Raw genomic sequence first — 25,742 nt, 5'->3', positions numbered from 1 at the left:
TTAAAATACACAATCATTAAAAATAAAATGACAACAAAATAAATATTGTTAAATATGCCAATAAAATAAATTACATAATACACATTACATATAATAATACTTAAGATACTTCACGCAATGGGTAACATATGACATAATAGTGACAAACAACTAAAAGTTTAAGAAAAAAAAAAAGGAATCCCTAAATAAAAACTTTGGCAATCACATACAAACAATGATTTGTTTCTGAGAAAATCGATTGTTTGAAATGTTAAAAAAATTAAAAAAAAACATTTAGCAGTCTGTCATGCGTCTTTGTATTTAAAACAAATTTTAAAAATGAACGCTTATTGCTACACGATACTTATAAAACGTTTACTTTACGTTATTTTAACGGTTATATTTTTAGATTTAAACTGTACGAGAAACACCATTAAAAAATAATAATTGGAAACTAACAAGCTCGAAGATTGCTAACATAAAAACTAATGTATAGAAAGCCAACAATGTGGAAATTTAATTTCATCAATTGAAAAAAAAAATTAAAATTCATAATGAATATATAATAATTATGTAAATGTGTTATTACATAATACAAATTTTGTTTCTTAATAAGTATAACTAAACAACAAATTTTCTCAGCTATCGAAATTATTAAACGTAAAATACAGAGGTTTTTTATAAATACATAATCAGTCATTGCGAGTTACACATTGATAATAATAATAAACTTATAACCTATGCGAATCAATTAAAAAAAGTTGATGGAAACCAACATTTTAAAAATTGTTCTTAAATTGTGAACTAATTGGTGTTCAATAAACCTAACTGTGATTTTATAAAACATTTTCGTTGTAATTATTTATGTTTATATGTTTATATATATGTACATAATACCTTGTGATCCATTAATCTCTTTTCTTTTAAATGTACATGGGTGTTTGATTGAAATTGAATTCTTATATGACAATTTAAATTTTAGTATTCGGTATTCATTAGATCAGTAAATATGCAAAAATAATATTTAGATGAAACATTATAAATGATCTACACTAGAAAAAAAAGTGATACATATTTTCTTAAATTTAACTCTTTCTGTTCTGTTTAAATAACAGTAACACTGATTGTTAGAAATATAAAAACACTCACTGCTAACTGTCGCATAACCACTTTACCTTCAGTAGTTATTTTTAATTATTATTATTTTTTTTATATTTTTGGTATATTTATTTAGAAATGTTGGAGGGTAAAGTTGCAGATCTTTGATGTACAGAGCTCCCCGAATAGAGTTTTAATGTAGATCGAGTTGATTCTCTATAAAATAATAAAATATTATTATATTACAATATTAAAATGTCACAATCACTTTTTTCATGATATCAAATGAAAAAATATAATTTAACAAAGAAATTAACCTTGGCGATATTTTGGAACCATCTAGATTAGTATTAGCTTTGTATCCACACTTTTGAATTTTTTTACTAAGTCTCTGCACCCACAGTTTTTGATCATCTCGACTAGGTGCCAGGATTAATAGTTCCTTAGCTGATGTTGGATCATTATGCAGCTTACATGGTGCAATCGCGTCTTCTTTACGCTCAAGATGTTCTTTGTGAACTTTAATTCTGCAGCCTATCATAAAAATACAATGAACACAGTCATACTGATATTGTAACTAACATATTTTCAAGTAGTTTAACATACTTCTACATTCTAGCGCTGGTGGTGGTCTAAAAACATTTGACAATGGTTTAGGACATACTTCACAATTTGTTGGCATGTGGAACGATATTTGAACAAATTCATGCCCTTTTAGTGTAATTGTACCGGGCTTCTCATCTACAGTGCTTGTAACACTTGTACTTCTTGATAGATGTTCTGGACCAGATTCATTAGGTCTTCTAGCCTCACCTTCGCCTGCATACAAAAGCTAAAACCAAATTAAAATATTAAATTATTAAATAATTATTAACATTAAAGCAGAAATTTAATTTTAAAAAATGGTAAAAACAATTTTTATATTGCATACATAATAAAACACATCATTGTAATAACACACAGAAAAATATTATAAATTTGAAACTCCTTAAAAATGGTCATTGAATCCCTTTGGCCCTTAATATACTTACAACTCAATACATATGATTATATGACTATCAAACAACTTTGAGGTGATCAATGATGTGATGTTGAAATTTTAAGGTGATTTGATACCAACTGTTTTAAAGGAGTTTAAAATAAACAATTTTGTATGGGTTGTGTAGATTATTGTAAGTGATCATTGGTATGACCATTGAAATATTTTAAATATATTTTAAAATCAATGGTTTGAGTAACTGGTATGAAAAAGAAATAGCAGACTACTACTCAACACATATCGATAACCTACTAGATAAGTAATTGTTTTTTTTTCAATTATCAATCTTTTGCCAAATGTATAAATGCAAAATGTAACTAATCCATTATAATTTAAGAAAACATTAAAAATTTTAGATTAATTTTTTCATTTCAATATTATTAATATTAAAAATTCAAACATCTTATTTTGAAGAGTTCAATTTCAAAAGAATGGAATAGTTGTTTTCTAGTAAATTACTAACTTGGGCAAAGAACTGTAACCCTAAAAAACAAAATAAATACCTTTATATTGTTTTTAGAGGTTTAATTAATAAATATTAATAAGATAAATAATCTTAAAAAAAAATAAAATACAATTACCTAATTAAAAAAAAATTAACATTGTCAAATAAATTAAAATTAAAAAAAATATATATAAGATAAGGGATAATGAGGTCTGAATACAATATATAATATTATTATAAAATATTTTACATACTTGGAATATTCTAGGTATATCTTTAGCATCTGCTCGAATAACATCACCTTGAGTTACAGATCGTACATGAAACACTTTACTAAAAAATAAAATTTAAAAAGAATAAAAAAAATGATACCAAGTTTGTAAACTATTAGAACTTACTTCAAATTTATAATTAAAATGGGATCAGTATTTTGTTTGTCACTTTCAGAATTGTAGAAAAATATTTTCTTTGATGATACTACAACATATTGTTTTTTCCAACCATGCCGTCTTATGTTTTGTTTGTTTGGAACTGATAACCAGCCTTCTAATCTGGATTCTACAAAAAATTTCATTCATTCAAGATTAAGCATTTTTTTTCTCATTAAAACTTAATAATATCATGTGTAATACAAACCTTGAGTGTATATATCAGTGTCATCATTGTCAGCACTACTTAGTGATGCTGTCTCACTACCCAAGTTAGTCAACTTTCCTTGAAGTTGTTCAATTTCTGAATCTTTTGAATCAAGTTCCATTTGGAGTCTTAGTTTACTGGCGTTCTCGTCTACCACTTGTGATTGAAGTTCTTGAAGTTCTTTCTGCCACTTTGTAACTTCTTGGTTGTATTTCTCTCGTTCCTAATATAATTAATTTCATAAATAAGTGTACACTGCATATTATACACATTTTTATTTATACTTTATATTTAGTATTTACTTTTATGAAAGCAATATAAATACCTAATATCTATTAATAATGAAATTCATAAAATAATAATTTAAATTTAAAATATAGAAAATAAAGATATTTGATAAAAATACTAATAAAATGTCAGAACATTTGGTTTAACATCACAAAAGTAATCAATTTTTAAATTTAGCAAATCAGAATAAATCATTAAATTGCTTTCTGAGTCTGTAAAAATTGATTTTGGAGTGTTAATAGTTTTACTATAAGAAAATCATGTAATGGATTACTAATTCAAAATCCATATTCAAAAATTATCAAACCAGGTGAAAGTATAAAACACATTAACATAACATGAATTGTGAAAGTCCCACTAGTTTTTTTTTATTATTATTATTGAAAATCTAAATATGTAAAATGCTTCATTTCTATGTTCAGTAAATGTGAGGATTGAAAAAGAACAAAAATCTATGATTGAGAAAATTCAGTAATAGTTAACGGGATATTCTTACATTAAAATAAAACTATTATAATTAAAATTTTAATTATTCTTGTTACTTGTCAATTTTTTTTTATTGTGTAGTATTAATACCAAAAGTGTTATGAATAGGTTAATTTATACAACTATCAATAAACCTATTTCAAACACCAATATTTTGTTTTATTATTTTCTTCAGCTTTTTATATACCTGTGTCAATTCTTGTTGTAATTTTCGACATTCTTTTTCTTTTCTACGCAAATCGGCAGATGAAACTTTACTCTTTCCTTTAGTTGTATTGTCTTTACGATTCATGATTTCAGCTAGTTTATTTACAGCTTGAGCTTTCAACAACTGTTCTTGTTTAAGTTGTTTTCGAAGCTTTTCAAGTTCCTCGATGTAATTCTTTTTACTTTCTATAAGATATTTTATACATTATGTTTTAGTATTATATTATAGAAAAATGAATTTAATATGATAAATAAAATAATAATATATACTCGTACATAATATTTAACAATATATCTTACCTTCTTGAATTATAGTTAATTGGGTTTTCAAATCTTCATTATCTTTAATCAATTGCTCCATTTTTTTCTTCAATTCATTTTCTACTTCTCTTAACTACAAAATAGTTTATTTTAATTTATTATAATTATTTTTTATTATTTATTATTAATTATATTTTTTTTATAGCTTACATTATTAAGAGCAAATTCTTTAGATTCCAAATCATTACGATGTCGATTTTGACTGTCTCTTAATTCAAGTTCTCTCATTGTTTTTTCTTTATCAAGATCTATTATAGTTTCCTCTGCTATAGATCTAGCAAGTGCTTCACTATCAGCTCTAGCTAATGCTATTTGTAATTGATGAGCTAGTGAGCCACGTTCTTCTTCCAACTCAGCAGCCCCCTTTCCTCTATCCTCCACTTCTTCACGAAGTTCAGCAGCCTGAGTCTTGTACAAAGTCTGTAAATATTCAACATAATATTAATATAAGTCATATTTCATTATATACTAAATAAATACAAAGATTTACAGAAAAGTATTGTTCTGCTTCTAATTGGTCTTGTAATTCTTTCATCTGTAAATCAGTCACCGAGTGTTCAGTCTTTAATTTATGCAGTTCTTCTTCAATTGCACGTTTATTTTCTCTTAATAAAGTGACTTCTCGCAGTAACTGTGCTTCTCTAGCACGTAATTGTGTTGCTTCAGATATATGCACACCCAATTCAGATTGCAAAGCAGACTTTTTTGTTAATTCTTGGTCAATTTGAACATGTAATGCTTTGCTCTAAAATGATCAACAAATTGTGTAAAAACAACATAAATGTAATTTTGAAATGTAATAGTATACTTTTTCTACTTCTTGTCGATGTTCGCCTTCAAGTTTTTGAAGTCTCTGTTGTATTTGACGGTAATCTACAGAAAGCATTGATATCTGTCGTTCTTTTTCTTGAGTAAGAGAGTCAGCTTTTTGTCTAGCACTCTTTTCTTCACTTAGTTTAGTTTGAAGAGCTGAAAAAAATAATATTGATAATATAATTTTAAAAATTGTCTACATGTTTGTCTACTACAAAATATCTACTACTATTTTTTACCTTTAAATATATAATCCATTTTAACTATAGCATGAAAACAAAATAAATAGATTTGGCCAATATTAAAAATTATTTAAATATTATTTAAAAAGAAAAAAATTATTTAAACAAAATATATCATTTTGGTTTTTTTTTTTTTTAGTTAAAATTGTTTATAAATATTTATGTGAAAAATTGTTAAAGTGTTCATTAACAAATAATAAATCATTCTAATGATTTCTAATTTATTAACTAATTCTTTATTGTGTACTTGATATAAGTATAGAACATTACATCAATTTACATATCTACATTATTATAATTTAATATATTTTTAGTCTTGGTCAATTTATCCAATTTTTAAAGGATTTAAAAAATTAGCAATCTAAAAATAATTTATAAACAACGATACATTGCTGTATTTTTAACAAATCCAGTAAAATTGCAAAATTGCATTCAAAAACTTTAATTATTTTTATTTAAGTAAATAAAAATAATAATAATAAAGTACCTTTTACTATTTCAAGATTGGCCTGCTCATTATTCACTAAACGGCTTTTTTCTGTTTCTTCGTGAGCCCTCACTTCTTGTTGATATCTATTTTGAGCAGTTTTTAACTCCAATACTAAAGATGCACATTCTTTTTCCAATATTGATGTTCTTTCTCCTAGTTGTCTATTGTCTTCACTTAATTTTTGTTCTCTCAATTTAGAACGTACAAGATCTGCTTGACAGGCTTGCAAACGACCTTAAAAAAAATATATGATAAGTATTCAAAAACTTTAAACCAACTATTTAATTCATAAAAATATTAAATATTAAACCAGGAAATTTGGCTTAAGATTATGTAATGGTAATACATAGCAATTTTAACTTCATTAAAATAACAACTCATAATGCAAAGCACAGTTTTCATCAAAAATTTAAAAACAAACATATTTTTCAGTTAAAACTTAATTAAGTAATATTTTTAAAACACTTTATAAACAATTAATTAAGTCACTTTCTGTATCTCTAAAAATACTAGTTAAATTGAAGAACTTACTAGATGGTTTTAAACAATCTTAAAATATTCTGAATATCATAAAATTCAAAACATACTAAAATTCTAACTACCATCCACGGATTAAGAATCAGATATGTCTACTTACATAAATTAAAATAAAAAAATTAAGAATTTAGTTATCAATTTTTAAAATTTTTAATGTTCAGAATATTTAAATCTGCACATTTGTAATCAATAATGCGCTAGGTACTTATGGTAATATTTAATAAAAAAAAAAGTAGTTATGTGCATGACGTAAATTATATACCTACTATTTTTTATGTATGTTTGTTACACACAATTGTAAAAAAAACATATACAAGATTTTAAGAGGATGTTGTACCCCCACATGTTATCTCCGTCTTTCACATGTATGACATAGCAATAGGTCAATTCACTCCAATATCAAAACTAACAGCATACTTTTGAAACTGGTGAACAAAAATGTCGTACATATGTAAGACTGAGACAACACATGTAGGTACAACTTCCATTTAAATAATATGTATTATATTATATTATATTTTATAAATTTTCATATTATTTCATATTATCTACAAAACACAAACTGTCTTTAATCATTTACCTTCAAGTTCTAATTGTAAATCTCGCAATGAACTTTTTTCTTGAGACAATTGACCTTGTAATGTTGCTAATTCTTCATGCAATGTGTCCCGATTTAGTTGCAAAGTAGTTAACATTGTTTGTAGTTCAACAGCCATACGTTCATTAGCTGCTTTAGCAACTCCTAATTCTGCCGCTTGCTTACGAAGTTTAGTACAAGTATCTGTTTCCACTTTTAATTTTTCATGCAACTCAGTCATCTAAAGTTATAAAAAAGTTATAAAACCAAACAAAATAAAATTAATGATGATAAATTTACCTGTTTTTCAAGAGCATTTATTTTATCATTATGTTGTTGGTTATTGTTCATCTCTTTTGTTCTTTTATTTTGTTCCTCATCAAGTTTCCTTTTTAACTCTTGTAATAATGATTCTGTTTTCCTACGCATTTCACATTCATTGTCAGCTTTTCTTTGTGCCTAAAAATATAAAAACATAAACAAATAGAAAATAAGAAAATAAGTTAATAGTTTGGTTTGCTTGTTAACAAATACAGTGATTTTATTATACAAAAGTATTTACATCTCTTAAGTCTTTGTGGAGATTAGAAATAGAAGTATTTAAGGCTGATGATTTTTGTTTGAGGAGTAACTCTCGATCAGCTCCATCTTGTAACTGTATTAAAAGCTTGCTATTCTGATCACGTGCAACTAATAATTCTTTTCTTTCATTATCCAATTCTCTTTTAAGAACAGCAATATGAGGAGCTTCTTTCTGTAAATATCAAATTATACATAATTATTTTTATTTTTACTAATTATCCATATAAATTATAGTTTTATGTTTTAGTTGCAAGTTTTTTTTTTTTTTTTTTTTTTTTAGACACTAAAAAAGTTCTGTATTAAGATTAAAGCTTAATTAAAATTCTAAAAATGTAATGCCACAAAATAGATTATAGTTGATTAAGTTTATCCAAACATAGTACTTGTTAAAATAAAAATAAATTCACTTACACAATCCACCTTTATATAGCACCGCACATGAAAAATAATAAAATAGATATGTTAATATTGAAATTAAGCATTTACAAAAATTATTATAGTCAAGTTATATAATATATTCTATCAAAACTCAAAAGTAATGATTTTGGCAAAGATTAGCAGTTCAAATAATTTTTATTTAATACTTATAATTTAAATAATAATGATAGGTTTTAAGCATTTTTAAATTGTTAATCCTGTTAAAAACACCTTTAAATTTGAGTCAAAAAAATATTGATAGACAAAGATAAACAAATATAATACTAGTTATAAATCTAAATGCCATCAATTTTCTACCCCATCACCACAAATTGGGATACATTCAATTTTAGCCTTGATAAAATGTACTACAAAACGTCAGCTATATTAATATATAATGATGATGTAGAATAATATAAAAAAGTAAAGTTAATTGCAAAATCAATAACTTTGTTTTCTTAAAAAAAATATATTTAAAAAATTCTGACCAAAAAATAGATTATTACGTTAATTAAAATAAAATAAATCCATCTAATGGCTATCCGATAATTATATATATTTAATTTTTTAATAGAATATAATTTATTAAAGAAAGTATATTATGAAGATAATTAAAAAAATGTATTGCTAGTAATTTATGAATTAATATAAATGCATAAAGGATATTCATAAATATAGAATAAATATTTATTAATAAATTAGTTTCACTTAAACTTACAGTATCTGGTAAACATTCCCCATTTGTTATATTATTCCCCAATAATCTGAAAATAAAATAAGGTAAATAAAATCAAATCAAAATTACTCTTATAGAAAACAAAATATGTTAATAGAATAAAATTAACTGACTGATAATCTCTAGAATAAGTGAATCCTACAAATGGTAAATGATTTCCAGCAAATGCTTTAGGAACAGGAAAATTTTCTTCTGGACCGTCATCTTTTTCAACATCATCAAAATTACTTGTATCATCATCACCATTTAATTCTGGGACAACAGGAGGCACACCTAAATTTTTAACAGATATTATAAACTTTACAACAAATATATTGATTTTAATTATCTCTTACAATCTCTTAAATTATCAAAACTCCACTGATCATTTTGAAAAAAAGGATGTTCCTTAATCTCACTAATTCCATTTCTTCCAAGACGCTTTTTTCTGAAAGATAAAAGATGGTAAAGAAATAATATTATACATACTTTTAATATTCTAAAATGTTTTGAATATGTACCTATTAGTGAGGAATGCATAGATCAACGATTTAGCATTTTGGGATATTTCAATATCAGAAGGAAAACTTAGAGAATTTTTATGGTCCATTATTTTACTATATGTCCCAACAAGTGAATCTGCATAGAATGGAGTATCTCCAATGAGCATTTCATAAACAAAAACACCAACAGACCACCAATCGCACTCTCTACCATAAACACCATGGTCTCCTGTTCCAGTTCCACCTTGAGATTCTAATACTTCTGGTGAAATATAATCAGGTGTTCCAACAGCTGTGTCAGATCTAACCATCCCATCCTAAATATTTAAAAAAAAATTATAAATAACAAAATAAACAAATAAATGTATTTATTGTATATGAATTACCGATCCCATTCTCATACACGTTCCAAAATCAGCTAATTTTAAATGACCGTATTTATCCAATAACATATTATCAGGTTTGACGTCCCTAAAAATATAAATGTATAGTTAATTAAATATTAATTTTAATATTATTATAACATTAAGTACCTATGCACGAATCCCATTGAGTGAATTGCATCCAATGCTAACACTACTTCAGCACAATAAAATTTTGCCCATTTTTCAGGAACATCATAATTTGACATTAAATTAACAAGATCACCACCTAAAAAACAATTTAATTTAAAAAATAATTTTGGACTTCTATCTCACAATAAATTATAATATTTTTATACCTGGCATGTAATCCATAACCATATATAAATATTTATGATCTTGAAAAGCAAAATGAAGTTGAACAATCCACTCTGAATTTGCATGTGCCATGATATCACGTTCTTCCCAGAAAAATGCCGAGTCTGATCGTTTTATCTACATAATAAATATATATATATATAAATTATACAATGAAAAATATGTGTTACATATGTACAAAACAAGTTTAATATAATGAATAATTATTAAATCTTTGAAAAAGAAAAACATACCATTTCAAATTTACTTAACAGTTTCATGGCATACACTTTGTTATTTGATTTATGACGTACCTATAGAATAAAAATAAAAACACATTTGTTATAATTGGTACTATATAAATTAAATAAATTATTTTAATAGATGTTAACAATTCAAATTTATCTATTACAGTATTTTGTTTATTTGTGAATAATTTTAACATTATTATAAATAGTATATTACTAACTTTATACAAAACTATCATAGTTTAACTATATATTTAATCTATGCTTACTAAGAAATAAAAATAATATATAAATAACAAGTTTATATTTAAAAAAATAAAATACATTTAATTAAATTGTATTATTCTATAAATGTAATTATTTTTAAGATTATCTAAACTGTTTTTATTTGTTGCAAGGATTGTTCAAGAAGTATATCAAACGATTAAATTTATTTATTCAAAATAAATATTATATTTTTCATATTAAGAGGACAATATACACTCTCCTCATGTCATGTACATATGTATCATTACAAATTCCTAGATCGGATTCTTACTATAGTTTATCTATAGTTAATATTAGATTCAATTTGTAAAAGAGAATATAAGTTATGATAGAGCATTATTTTTTAAATATTTTCTTATCAAATTAAGACACATAAATAGGTACAATTTTTTAGTAGTTGTTATGACACATATTTAGAGGATATAAACTGTGTAATTGTGTGAAATAGAATTACTAAATACTAAAACAAACTTATTATATTTATGTTTGATATTGAATGTAGTACTTCATAAAAAAAAAGTTTAAAATAACCTATTACCTATATAATTAAAATTATATACTCACTAGTTATAATACTGGTAAAATATAAGGTTTAAGGAACATTGACATGTGGTGAAAACTAGAATAGAATTTCTGGAACTGGAAAAAGTTGTTTTGGATTTGATGGCTAGAATGAAAGGATTAAGAGGTTTTTGAGTTTAGCAATGACTTGAATTTTAAAATAGTAAATAATATAGTCTGTAATAGGAAAAATAGTTAAATTCTATTTTATTAAATCAAACATTTGATTATTATTATTATTTTTTTTTTAGAAAAAAAAAATGAGAAAATGGTGCTTTTAATGATTGTTATTTATTTGTATTTGTTTTGATCAACACAACATCCATATAAATTGTCCTATGAATCAACAATTAATGATTCACCATGATACTTACCAATTGAACTTCACCAAAAGCTCCTCTTCCAATAACTTTAATAAGGTTGAAATCATCCGGTTTCATACGTAATTGACAAATATCAGATGCAAATTTATCATCTATAAAACAAGAAAGATATTAAAGATCCATTTCAATTTTATAAATAGAAAAATCAATTAATATATTTATATATTATAAATATTAAATAAACTATAAAAAAACAATAGTGCATCTAATTCAAAATAATTTCTACTGATCAGTTTAAGCAGTTTTTTAGTATTTACATTTTATAAAAGAGGATAAAGATTTTAATTAATAAGTAATATTTGTGTTATAATGAAAAAAAATTATTTTATCACCTATATTGATAAACTATAATCAGTGCTCATGGCAAATTTTATTTTTTGGAGCTTATTTTTATTTCATTTTATACTATAGATATAATTTTCATAATTTTCATAATATTATTATGGTATATTCTTACACTTCAATCAAAATACTGCTATAATTTTTAAATTATTGAGTTATTATAATTAATGAGTTATAATAGCTGTTATAATAATATGGCTGTATGTTTCATACATGCAAAATTAAAATTTATATATTTCTGTATAGTATAAAATTCATGAAAGTAGTATACTAGTAAATAAACATCAAGCCACAATCTAGTATGTAATTTTTAAACATTACATATTTACACTTGATTTTAATAAAACTAAATAATTTATAAGAAAAATAAATTTTATATAAAATTCAATTTGATTTAACTCAAATCTGCCCCCTTACTTTGTTATGCCCTAAACAACTACTCATTTTGCCAACCTCTAGTTACGGCACTGGTCGTAATATATAATAACAATTTGTAATTATTTTAAGCTTAATTTGTGTTTTAAAAATATATATACATAGGTTTTACTACTTTTTGGTGGAATGATAAAATATCAAAATTTGATTACAAAACAAAGCACCTTTTAAACTGTATGTATAATACAATATTATGTTGTATGTATGTAAGACAGAGACAACACGTGGGTATGGCGTCCTCTTAATATAAAAATAATTATATTACAAAAATATAGGATGGATAAAACATTTTGTATTTAATATAATTACTTACATCTTTGCATGTATGCTTCGACATTTTTCATTCGTTTAACTGCAGGGTTTTCACAATCGGCCACTAATGCTTGTACAGTGTCCTGTAATTAAAATAAAAAATAATAAGTTATACAATAAACCACTCAATTGCATATAATTTTAATTATTATTAAATAGGTATTTTGTTGGTTAATTTATAATTATTAGAAAATATTGTTCAATAAAAATAAATTGATTATCATTGGCCATAAATTAATAACTACAAAGAATCTTTTCTCAATGAACGATTTTAAATAATGGATGGTTTTTTGGAAATAAACTACAAATTTAACTCTATGAAAAAAGGAAAAAATTCAACTATCAAGAATTTCAGATATTTAGAGGTTTCTTAGTATCTAAATTATATTTTTATTTGTGATTATTAACAAATAAATTCTTAAGATCTATGAATACAGTTCATTCTGAATACAGAATCTACCTATCCATAATTTGTAATATGAAAACAGGGTTTCTTAAAATTATTAAATTTTCAAATAAAAAAGAATATTAACTTTGTTTAACTTGATACATTTTTTTCTTAAATCAAATAATTTATTTTTGGTGAATTTTAAGGTTGTTTTTTGTATTTTTCTATAAATTATTAAAAATTTAAGTTTTAATAAATTAAAGTTTTAAAAATGTTAATATAGATTATGATTTTCTCTAAATTTTGTAAGTTTGGATTTTGCAACAATTCTAAGACACTTTAGTTTTTATTTACTCAGTTATTACTGTATAATTAATTTTTAGAATGTCAAATTTAAAAAAACAGATTTTATTGATCATTACATAATTTTATTGATTAGGATAGTTTTCTCTTAAAAAATATTATAACTTAATAATAAATAAGCAAATAAAAGTCATAAATAAAGAAAGCTAAATCAGAAATTCAAATTTAATAATTGAAGTGAAAAATTATTTTATAATAGATAAAAATTAAAATTAATAAGAAACAAAAACCAACATTTATATTGTATAAACATAAATTATACAAGTTAAATAAATTACAATTGTGCTATGTAGTTATAAATAAATAAAATAATATGAAGCTGCTCAACTTATAATCAACATTCAACATTAAGAGAACTATAGTCATTGATAAAAATATTTGTACTTAATTGTTTAACAAAAACATAGAATTTGTGATTCAATGACACCAATGTCATCTGAAATATCTTTGACAAATTTCTATGAAGTAAAATCTACCCTAATCCACCAGAAATTCATTAACCATTAGTTAACAATTAATAATAAACACATTTACTAGTCTCTCTTGATATGTAGTAGTTGAAAGCCTAATTTTTACCAATTTCAAGTCCAATAATTCTACTCCCACTCACCGACCCACTTTAATTACCTATGACATTTGTAATAGTTGAACCATAAGATCAACAACACAGTTTGGATTAAACCAGTTTTAATTTTCAAAATTAATTTTGATTTATTGACAACTTTACAATGATCCAATTGTATGTCAATGTATACTTAATATTAGAAAATCTATTTTTGTTAGTACCTAGTTACATAATTACACCATCAAAAAAAAAAAAAGGTTTAACACAAAAATAAATCAAAAAACCAAATTTTAAACTTTTAACTTTCAATGTTAATTTTTCTACACTACATTAATTACAAAAGTAATAAGTTTTTTTACAAAAATCACAAATTTTCAAACCTAAATAACTTATTTTACAATAATGGTATTAAAAAAATAAATACCATATTGCAAATAGAAAATTTAATTCCTAAAAGAGATTGCACTGTTTTTTTTTTTAAACACCTCTTACAGGAAAAATACTATCTCACTTCAAATTAATTCAATTTCAATAGGTTTTTTGCTTAAAAAAGAAAGGAGGGATATGTAAGACTTCAATTATCAAAATTATATTTTCAAACATCTAAACTATATAATATGATACACATTTTAGTATGACTAATTCCATCTAACAAGTTATTATTTTTGCTTTAAGTAACGTGATCATGAATCAAAGTTCAATTCGTCCTGTAGAAAATATCTACTTTCTAACAAAAAAACAATGATATCAGACCACTCTACAAAGCATGAGTTTTTCTTGTAAAGTGTGTTTTAAAAAAAAAAAATCACACTTTTCATTAAGTTAGCAGTGCCGTTGACAATATTATGTTCTAGCTAACAGCACATGTATAGACTATAGATATACTTGTATCCATACACAACCGCACTCATACTAATTATCCTTTGATTAAGATTTATAACTAACCCAAAACTCAAAGACCACAAACAACAGCAACGAGGTTGTATATTGCCTAAATATGCTTTATTAAAAAATCATAAGCAAGACACTCGACTCTTAAAAGAGATTTAATATATTTGTATTTTTAACCAAAAATAGATCTATCTTATGATAATTGTACCAATTATACTATTCATCCGATAATATTTCTGAAAACATAATTGAATTTGGCATAGATTTAACTTGAAAACAACTTATCCACTTTTTTGAAATTTAATTTAAAACCCTCAAAATTAGATTTTTAATCCACTAACTTTTTTTTTTAATATACCACTTAGTAAATAACATAAATAAATAATTGAATATCTCAGATAAAAAACTTTTATTATTGGACTTAGATACAATTAGGATTGTTGAACAACATTGTTTTTTAATTATAAAAATTAATAATAATACTTTAAAGCAGCATGTGATTCCTTAACTTTTAAGGTTCATACGTCAACAAATATAAAAAAATTGAATCACACTTCCTTTGAATACATAAAACATGAAACAAAATGTATTATTGTACCTATAATAATATAGTAGCATAGTGTATACCGTACACAATATCAATATTTCCCTTAAGTTTGGGAACTGCTTGTTGCTTTAAAAAGTTTTTATAACCCGTACAAATGTGATTGAATGAAATGGATTTAATTTAATCCAAGTTAAATAAGTATCAACATCTAAAAATCTATGATTTGAAAAAAAAATGGAAATATTTCTAATGAATAATTCAAAACATGATTAAGTTTTAAAATAAAACTCATTCTTCTGTAGCTGTTATGATTCTTCAACTATTGTACAGTTTTACCTAATGATACAAGGTGTGTTCAAAAACTAATGGGAATTTTAGTTGTGTGAAAAAAAAAATTATTTATTAGTCTACATTAATGTTGTTGCCTTCAAAATAGTCCCCATTAGATATTATGCACTTGTGCCATCACTTCTTCCAATTCTCGAAACACTTTTCAAACTCTATCATTGGGATAGCCTTTAACTCTTTCAATGATGTACTTTTTATGTCATCTATGATTGTAAAAAACGGCCCTTTAAGATTCTCTTTATTTTTGGAAATAAGTAAAAATCACAAAGAGCCATGTCTGGCGAATATGGAGGCTGTGGCATTGTTACAGTATTGTTTTTGGCATAGACCTTATACTAATAGACTGGCCTTTCATACACTTAGAATGGTCATAGATAGATGGCGCTCTTCATATGTGACTGCAGAATAATTAATATTATATATATATACAATGACAACTACATTGTAGTGATGTTATTATACTGCACATTACTGTAGTATATCTAACCGGTTACTACTATAGCTACTCTAAAGGCAAGGCCAATATGTAAGTATAAGGTCTATGGTTTTTGGCCAAAAATTCACAAACAAGCAATGTAGTGTAGGCAGGTGCATTATCATGGTACAAAAGCCTTGCATTGTTTTTCCTTAATACAGGGAGTTTTTTTGGTATTGCATGCAAACGGTATTTAATTTGTAGGTGGTACTCTTTAGTGATCGTTTGACCTTGTGACAAGAATTCATGAAGCACTATGCCATTAAAATCAAAGAACATAGTAAGCATTACCTTCATATTTGATAACCATACTTGTGGAGCTTTTTGTATGGCCATCTTGGAAACGAGTATACCACTCGTAAACTCTTATTTTACTCATAGCAGATTTACCATAGGCCTTAATTAACATTTCATGCACTTTGCTACACTTTATTTCATTTTTTATTCAAAATGTAATATAAATTCATTGATTTTTTAATAAAAAAAAAATGGCAGAGCTCATAAAAACATTTAACTTTAGCAGCTGTCACAGACAAAATAAATAATGAAAACAGCTGAAACTTTTATCATACTTCAGGAGCATGATTACATAATTGATATCATAAAAAAAAAGTTTGACAATCAGACTCTCCAAACACGTGCAGTTTAAAAATTCTTGTTATTTTTTGAATACACTTTCTATTATTTTTAAATCTTAACTTAAACATTCAGAAATATAGGTATTTCTGAATGGGGTATTTCTATATTTATTAGCTATAATATTAAATATTATTTTATACCTATAATTTACACTTCATTTCACCATAACACTAAATTTTAATCTTAATAAATTCCATTAATGTCATAGGTGAGAAGATATCAATATAATATAAATTTGTGTGATGAATGACTGTCTAAAGAGTCATTATGTTTAGTGACTTAATTCTAATCCAAGAAATGATATACGAGGTCAATGTTACATAATTAAATGCATAGATTTGTTTAAAAGCATAGGTAATATATATTACTCTAAATATAAAATGCTAATATTTTGTTTTTATTTTATTTAAATTATCTAACTCTACATGTTAGCCAAAAGTTTATTTTATTAATTAATTTACAAACGAAAATTTTTTTAGAAATTTTATAAAATAATGATTAGTTTTAAGCAATACTTTGATACATTATAAAATTGTGTATTTAAATGTATAAGTATATATTATGATAAATAGATAGTTATATAATAATACATTATATATATATATAATATATATATACATATATAATTCCTATGCATTAATTAAAATGTCAAAATAAAATATGCAGGTATAGTAAATAGAATTTAAAAAATTAGAAATATTTTATGATAAAAATTAATGTTGATTAAATAAATACTGTTTTGAATTCCAAATAGTTATTTGTTAAATGTAAATGTTTGATATAGCTACATAATAAAGTAATATATTATACTAGTAATAAAATAAAGTAGCTAAATACCTAAAATAAAAAATTAGGTATTTTAAATTAGGTTTTTTTAAATACAAGGGATTATTATTACTAGACCTTATTTTAAATATAACCTTAACAAATGTAATTTTTTAAAAAGTGCACAGAATTTTTTTTAATCTAACAAACATTAATATGTCATATTGTATTCCATACAATTTTATTTTAAATGCATAATATTTATTTATATTTAAATGAAATGTTTTATTAATATAATAAAAAACTTGTTTGTATTTGTTAACATTTAGCCTTGCATTTAGCTTTAATTATTTCTTCAATTAATTAATTTTTTATAAGCATTCGAACTTCAAATTAATACAAGATTGTCAAAATCATTAAAAATATTAAATAATAATCAAAGGTTGACAATTTAATACAAGGTTTGTTTACAATAATTTATCATTAAATTCAAATTAAACACAAACTATTACAGAGACCAGTTTAATGAAAAGGTATACTGTACACTCTATACCTATAACTATACAGCAAAGCGGTACTTATTTGGCCACATTTCATTTTTGAGCTTTAATGAATTATTGCCTAACATTAGTCATTATTATTAAAATCATAATTTTCAATGTGTAAATTATAATTAAGTATTTTGTACCATAGATTTAGATATTTTTTTACATATCTACAGGCTACATTTCAAATACTTCATAAAACTTAGTAAAAATATTAATCTATCAATAGAAATAAAATACCTAAGTAAAATAAATCATACTATAAATAAGATAGCCATTATCATTTGATTATATAATATAACATAACAAACAAAATAATAATTGTTCAATAACTCCAAAATGCTAATTAAAATGTATAGATAGTTAAATATTTAAAATAATAAAAATTAAAGTAAAAGCATTTGACAGTATAAAAATCAAATAAAAAAATATTTCATAATATGATAGGACTTTAAATGATTTTTTCTAATGATAATTCCAAATCCTGATTTTTTTATTTATTAACAAATTATTTTTTATTTTGTAACATATTATTAATTCAATAGTACCTGCTTACATTTAAATTATTAATTGGAAAAAAAAACAAAGATAATTGACTGTTTATTAGATTTATATATTATATATCATTAAAATTGTTCATATTACCATTCAACTAGATTGTTCAACTACCTATAATTTTGTTTAATAAAAATGTTATGCTTAATTTTAAAATTATTTGGGTATTCTAATGTATTAAATAACTTTAAAAAGTAAACTAATACTGAATAGTTTAATATAAGAAGTACCACTTAATTTGTATACATAAAATCAAAATGTTGAAGGTATTCTTACCAACAATGAATCAACATTTGAAACATTTCTTGGATCTCGTATTTTTTTCTCAAGGATTTGCAATCGCCGCAATCTATCTTCTTCTTTGATAACCTCCATCTCTTTCATTCCTAAATGGATTAAAAAAAATCATTATTATACAGTTTTTTGAATGGGTATTTTACTAATAACAACTAATACCTAGATACTTGATATATTTTGATCAATGAATGATTGAAATAAAATATTTAGAACTATCACCTTAAATGTGTGTTCTAATAGGTATAATGTTGTGTCTTAAGGTAGTTAAGATGATATTTTATGTATAAGAAATACTTTTATTAATCCTAATCAATAGTGTGTAATAGGTTTATTTTAAACACCAAATTGGTACACAATATAGGTATTTGCGTTTAAAATGTATAACAAACAAGTGCTTTAAGGGAGTGTAAAACTATTTGAGTTGGGAAAAATTAAAGCAAGTTGTCATACAAAACTAGGTACACATTGACAGGTAATGAGTATATGAAACTACAAAATAATTGCTTTTTAGGCTCACCTTTGACGTGGCCGTCTCCGAAGCTGATCGACTCTGGACACGCTCGAGTAATGTCAATACAATTGGTTGCCGTTTGACACAATATCAAAGGCCAAAGTCAGCTATACGGTACGTACGCTTTGTGGAACGCATCATAATGTTGCCTTTTCAGACGCAAACGAGATTTTTCGAACACCATATATGGCATCTCACCGTGTCAGGTGCACGGCAGAAGAACACCATCCGCGTTGCCGTGCATTACTGTGCGTGATATCGGACATTGGAATTTCGCGGTACGGACCAGAAGACGAGAAACGGACTACCTACTCGTACGGGTGACGACGACAAGTGTATTGGGTATATATGTGTATATCGATGTGAACACGACGCGGGAGACGGAGACGGTACGGTAATTATATTAAAAATAACCGCGATTGTCGGCTGAAACGAACGGCCAAAATCGCAAAAAGCGGCGGCGGCGGCGGCGGTGGCGATGACGACGATTTACACAAACGCGCGTTTGTAATCGCCCAAAAGGACAACTGCGAGCCGAATCGAGAAGACGAAAAGTCGAAAGCGGCGTGATAAGGACTGATGCCGTGATAAGGACCGTGCGGGCAATACGCGGTTACCACCTCCGGTGGTTGGGTTTTGTCCGTCGGACGGTCGGGAACGGGTAATCGAAGAATGCACGCACGCACGCACGCACGCACGGAGCGCGCGCCACGATCACAAACACGAGGCGCACGCACGCGCACTAGCTGAAACAAGGACGGCGATATACCGCGACGGACGGCGGTGCCTGCGGCGGCGGCGGTGGCGGCGGCGGCGACGGTGTCTACGGCAACCGGCGAAGACGACTATTCCGGCGATCGGTAGCATTATTAGACATTATTATTATTTATTTATCATTATTTTTGTTATGATGAAAAACGATCGTCGGGCCGTCCGACCGGCCGCTAGATGTCGGGGCCGACTTGCCGCGGATCGACTGTTCGATAGTTTTTCGTGTGATATTATATTGTCGTACCTACCGTTGTATAGCCCGTAGGTAATCGTATTCCGTAAAATATTACGTGTTGTGTCGATCGAGTCGATCCCAACCCGTCTATAATAATTATTGCCTTTGGGTCCTACGACGTTCTGTTAACCAGTTAAAAAGCTGTACACACGTCATTATACGTAGGAATATCATTTTTCTCTGTACAGCTCAAAGTAAGCGCAGATTTCGTGTGTGGGACGTAATGGTACTAGTGGTTAGATTTTTTGAATAACACGACTACAAATATTTATACCGTTTGGATGTTTTTAATTTTCGAACATACCTACCGTACCAAATGCCCCGATGACTACAATATTAACGCTACTAGAAGGAGAATGCACCCCCTACCTGTAAATTAGCACTATCTACAGAAACGCAATTCGTCAAACTTATATGTATTTATAGTAGTTAAGATTTTCAAAATCATAATCTCAACAATTTCGTGATAATCGTAGGTAATCGTCTTTTTCAACTTGTATGTGGCCGTTTGCCAATGAATTATGTTTGTGAAAGGTCGTTTTTAAATCGCTTAAAATACTATTTTTATAGTCATTAATTTGGAATACTTGGTATTATTAGTGTTTTCTTGGCGATAAAAAAAATTAACGAATTTCTCAAGCAGTGTGTAAGTACTTTATTTCTAATTATTTTTATTTAGGAACTATGCAGTGACCAATAGGGATTACCCGATTACAATATAAACATGACCACCTTAATATCTCTAGTACCCTCTATACAATCTATACCTACCAAAGGCCTAGTTGCTTTAATTAACTCTATTATTTTTTTTAAATCATAGTAGTTGTTATTCATTAAATATGTTATTATTGTATTCATATCCATTTTATATCGGTATTGACGGTACTATAACTGTTGAGTCAATGCACTTTTGGTATTTCCTAATGCTCATATTATACAATATTAGAACTGACTGTCTGGGTTTACGGCCACAATATCCTATTACAATAATACCTTTTATTAAATTGCATGGGTACAGAAATTATCATATGACACGAATCATATCTATATTATTATATATCTAATAATATGAGTACGTGTTCTCGCATAAGCAATTCAAAATCGCAACGCTATAAAGTCGATAATGTCCGAGAGTCCAAAGGCCAAAGTTCTAACTAGCTCTGGCTGTATCCTATATACCTAAGTGAAATATAGTCAGACAGAGTAAAAAGCATAATATTATACATTATTCTAACAATATTTTGTGAATAAGTGACTATTATTGTATGATTTTACTGCAGATGTATTATAATAGGTCCTTAAATAGGCATACGAATGTATTTGGACAATTACTCAACGTAAGATAACATAACTGTCGTAACAGGTGGGCGGGACTGTTAAACAAATAACGCAGTGTATAATGAATAATGATTGTGCTAATGAATTGATGACGACTTATTACGATTATCATTAATTACGATCGAAACGTCTTGGTGCAAAATGACAGACTATTTATTTAATAAATAGTGTTATTACATTTTCCTAATAATTATTATTAAAAATATTGTAGACGCGTTTGAAATCCTTACAAAGTGTTTGAGTTCGAGACATAAAGAACAATACATCACGATATGTGTTTTATTTGATCAATACTCGTATTAAAGTTGTATGATCAGTTACCTATAGAGTATAATTACAAATTTATAATTTACGCTTAAAAACACAAAATAATTGTTGGTATAATAATATAATATAATATCCCATTTAAATTTATTTGTTCTTATTTTTTTTTTATTATTATTTTAGACTTTGGTAATACAAAGTAATAGTTTATAATGTCAACAATATCAAAACATCTTATGTCAATATTATCTTAATTTTTACGACGAATTTGTTATCAGTGTAATGAAAAAAATATGAATCTATTCGAATGAACGATCTCATGGAACACTCGAATACTGACAGTTTAATAAAAATATAATGTAATAGTATTTTAATTAAAATATTAGTTAACTTTATTCGGAGTTAAAAAACAGTTCTTATTCACTAGCACAAAATGTACCTATTAATATACCAATATACCATATAGGAGTAGACAATAATAACATGTTTATATTGTAAAATAATGAAAGGTTAATTCTTTGTGATAGGTATTATATGTGGGTATAAGTAAAGTATTATAAAATGTTAATTTATGCCTGTCAATAGCATTTACGTTGCATATATTATTTACAATTAGGTATGTAGACGACTGCACTTTTAATATTATGTTTTAAATTAGACTGAGAAAGTTACTAAATAAATTAAAACCATACAGTTACAAGTTACACGCGAGTAATATTTCTTTGAAATAAAAAATAAATTTAAATACAAAATTCAAGATATTAAAAATAAACATTCTCTAAATCATTGCTTTTATTATTTAAAGAAGTTAAGAACAAATTTATTTAATAACATAAATTATAGATCACACGTATGAGTAGGTACCTATCACTTATGCATTAGCAAGACGCAGTGACAAACTGATAACACATGCGTGTAAAGTTACGCATACACTAGACCCGAACTAGATGAACCGACCGAACCGAAGAAAAACAAAATGCCGATTTTATATTATGATGTAAGTGCATATACTTGTACTGAATCGATTTTCAGACTCGAAATTAGGTTTCAACTTTCAACTGTTCAAACGTGTTTAAATTTATCAGCCGAAAATATTTTTTGGTGCGGTCGGTTTGCCCGGTCCGGGTATAGTGTATAGTGTATACAGTATACGTGACTTTCCGTTCTTGTCAGTGCAATGATAGCAGTTTTCTCTATTTGGTTCACGCACAACATAAACAAAGTGCATTCACTCAAAATCATTTTATTTATGTTTTTTTTAATCTTAGAGTAAAATCAATTATTACAAAAATTATAGAGAATAATATTTTTGAGGATATGACATATTGATTTGTCTAAATATTGTCTCAAAATAATTTAGGCAATATCCATCTTAATTTACAAAAAAAAAAAAAGTTTTCATTTTTAAAATAAAATATAATATCCAAATAATAGTAAAATATAAAACCGATATCATTGTACTCTTAGATTATTCAAAATCACACAAAAAAACAAACAATTTTAATATTATGCATGAATGCGTTTTACCTATATATGTTGCGCTAGCGGATCTGAGAGAGTAAACAATTAATATTACACTGACATCCTCTATTTGCTGAAATATAGTACATACAATTAACATTTGAATTTTTTAGTATCTAAGGAGAAGATTTAGTCTATTAAAATGTTTAACAATTAAATAAAAGAGTAAAAAATTTGGATTTAATGAAAAATAGATAACAATATAACATTCCACAATACATAATTTACTAAAAGTAATCATAATATGTCATTGAAAAATCATGAGTTTTGCAATAGTAGTTTTTTAAAAATCAGAATTTAAACTGTAAAAAAAATATTGTCATTTAATCATTTTATTTTGCATATTATACAGTGTAAACTGTACAGTTAATTAGCTTATTGATTATTAATTATGTTTTGTTAATTTCGATTGAAAAATCGGGAGGATGAATGATAGTAAAGTATTAAACAATAGTAACTAGGTACTAATTAAGAAAATATTAAGTTATCTAGAATTGTGTGATGTTTTTATGTTAATGTTTATAAATTATGAACATAATTAAATTATTTTATATGAATTATTATTATTCTAAAATTAAATACAATTATTATTGATATTATTAGTTTATGAGAAAGATTATTTTCATTGAGAACCAAATGCAAATAATCTACTATCTACATTCTGTAGTATTACTTAGTATCTTTTTCTCTTAATGAGATACGAGATACCTATTGTATTTATACTTTATAAAATATACTGATTTTGGGTTCACAAGTATTACGAGTTCACGACACTGGACTTTTGGATCTATTGTTTTGTATTTAATTATCATAGCGTGTGACTACAAGTACATTAATCTTTGATTATATGAAACATTTAGATTTTTTAAATATATTTATAAATATGAAAAACAATAATGTATATGGATAATGAGTAGGTGTGACAAAATAAATAATAATAATTTTTGTAAAAATAGCTTAAACATTAGATCATTAGACTATGAACTTGATTAATATTGATATTTTTAATATTTTTAGTAATACATAAGTCTTATTGTACAGAATTTAGATAAATTAAAAAAAACACTTTAACTGTATAAGATGCCAACGAACATAATATAGTTTGTTGTCTTTATTTATCACATAGGTACTCATTGTAGCAAATGATAATTGGATACCTAATACCTATGCACTGTATGCAGTTATATCAAATTACATCAAATAATATTTATAAAATTATTAAAAATTAACTATTTTATATAGTATCCATCGAGATGAATTTTGGAATACAAATTTTCAAAAGTAAACAAAGTTTACTTAATTAATAATTAGATATAATATTATTGTAAAAAAATAATGATTTAATTTGATATTATTTGGATTACTATTACAATATTACACTATATTTTATCGTTGTTGATTTATTTATTTTTATTTATTCTTCAAGAAGATAATGGACCCCATTAAACATAACTCATATTACTATCATTATTTATTAATATCATGTTAATATTGTCCATAGTATATTGTACAGTGCTTCAGTATCTATTATTAATTATAAATAACAAGTAACGATCAGGTGTTAAGTTTAAATTAAACGAAAAATTATTGCTTAGTTATAAAAACGATTGTAAGCCTAACCTTGTCATAGCTTCTATTTCTAAGGATATTTCATAATTATTTTTATTATTATTATATCTATTAGTTTTAGAAAATTCTTAATTCTAGGTACTTATTAAAGGATAAAAGGGGTGAACATACTTGGTAATCATCCCGTGCACATAAATACTTAATAATATTATATTATAATTATAATATGATTATAATATGCTATACTGCCTATACTAAACATTTATATACCGCATACATTTACACTTATAATTTATAATAAACGTACACGCGTAACGCGTCTGCGTATACAATAAATGTTAGTAATATAAATTTGAGAGTTTATTTCATCGTATACCTCCAAAAAACTAGTTAACTTGCTAGTTAATACATAAAATAATATATTATGTACCTACGTTGAGTATTGACATAATTAATAGCGGGCGGAGGGAAGTTATTGTTTGGTATATAAATAAAAGTAAAAACCTTTTTCAT

General features: G+C 25.5%; 1 protein-coding gene across 2 annotated transcripts; it reads right to left on the bottom strand.

Annotated features, from left to right (window-relative positions):
- Positions 1 to 272: 272 nt before the first annotated feature.
- Positions 273 to 20,163, bottom strand: LOC114121117 (rho-associated protein kinase 2). Of its 2 annotated transcripts, XM_027983288.2 has the most exons (28): positions 19,538 to 20,163; positions 19,000 to 19,109; positions 12,644 to 12,725; positions 11,545 to 11,645; positions 10,349 to 10,408; positions 10,097 to 10,232; positions 9,909 to 10,026; positions 9,762 to 9,846; positions 9,394 to 9,692; positions 9,229 to 9,320; positions 9,007 to 9,166; positions 8,876 to 8,921; positions 7,721 to 7,912; positions 7,459 to 7,617; positions 7,162 to 7,399; positions 6,042 to 6,278; positions 5,552 to 5,575; positions 5,308 to 5,468; positions 4,990 to 5,244; positions 4,650 to 4,919; positions 4,479 to 4,572; positions 4,159 to 4,364; positions 3,198 to 3,420; positions 2,960 to 3,119; positions 2,816 to 2,894; positions 1,684 to 1,909; positions 1,395 to 1,611; positions 273 to 1,293 (listed from the first exon to the last, which is right to left on the bottom strand). In XM_027983288.2, exons 2-28 carry the CDS (start codon positions 19,105 to 19,107, stop codon positions 1,206 to 1,208), a joined length of 4,116 nt encoding a protein of 1,371 aa, XP_027839089.1. In that variant the 5' UTR covers positions 19,108 to 19,109; positions 19,538 to 20,163; the 3' UTR covers positions 273 to 1,205. The 2 variants fall into 2 exon arrangements, with proteins under 2 accessions (XP_027839089.1, XP_050061557.1); XM_050205600.1 differs by lacking the exon at positions 5,552 to 5,575 and having other exon boundaries at positions 19,538 to 20,162.
- Between the last annotated feature and the right edge of the window lie 5,579 nt (positions 20,164 to 25,742).

This window comes from Aphis gossypii, chromosome X (genome assembly GCF_020184175.1).
Source record: "Aphis gossypii isolate Hap1 chromosome X, ASM2018417v2, whole genome shotgun sequence".
NCBI classification, from domain to species: Eukaryota; Metazoa; Arthropoda; class Insecta; order Hemiptera; family Aphididae; genus Aphis; species Aphis gossypii.
This window is presented reverse-complemented; position numbering and strand designations above follow the sequence as displayed.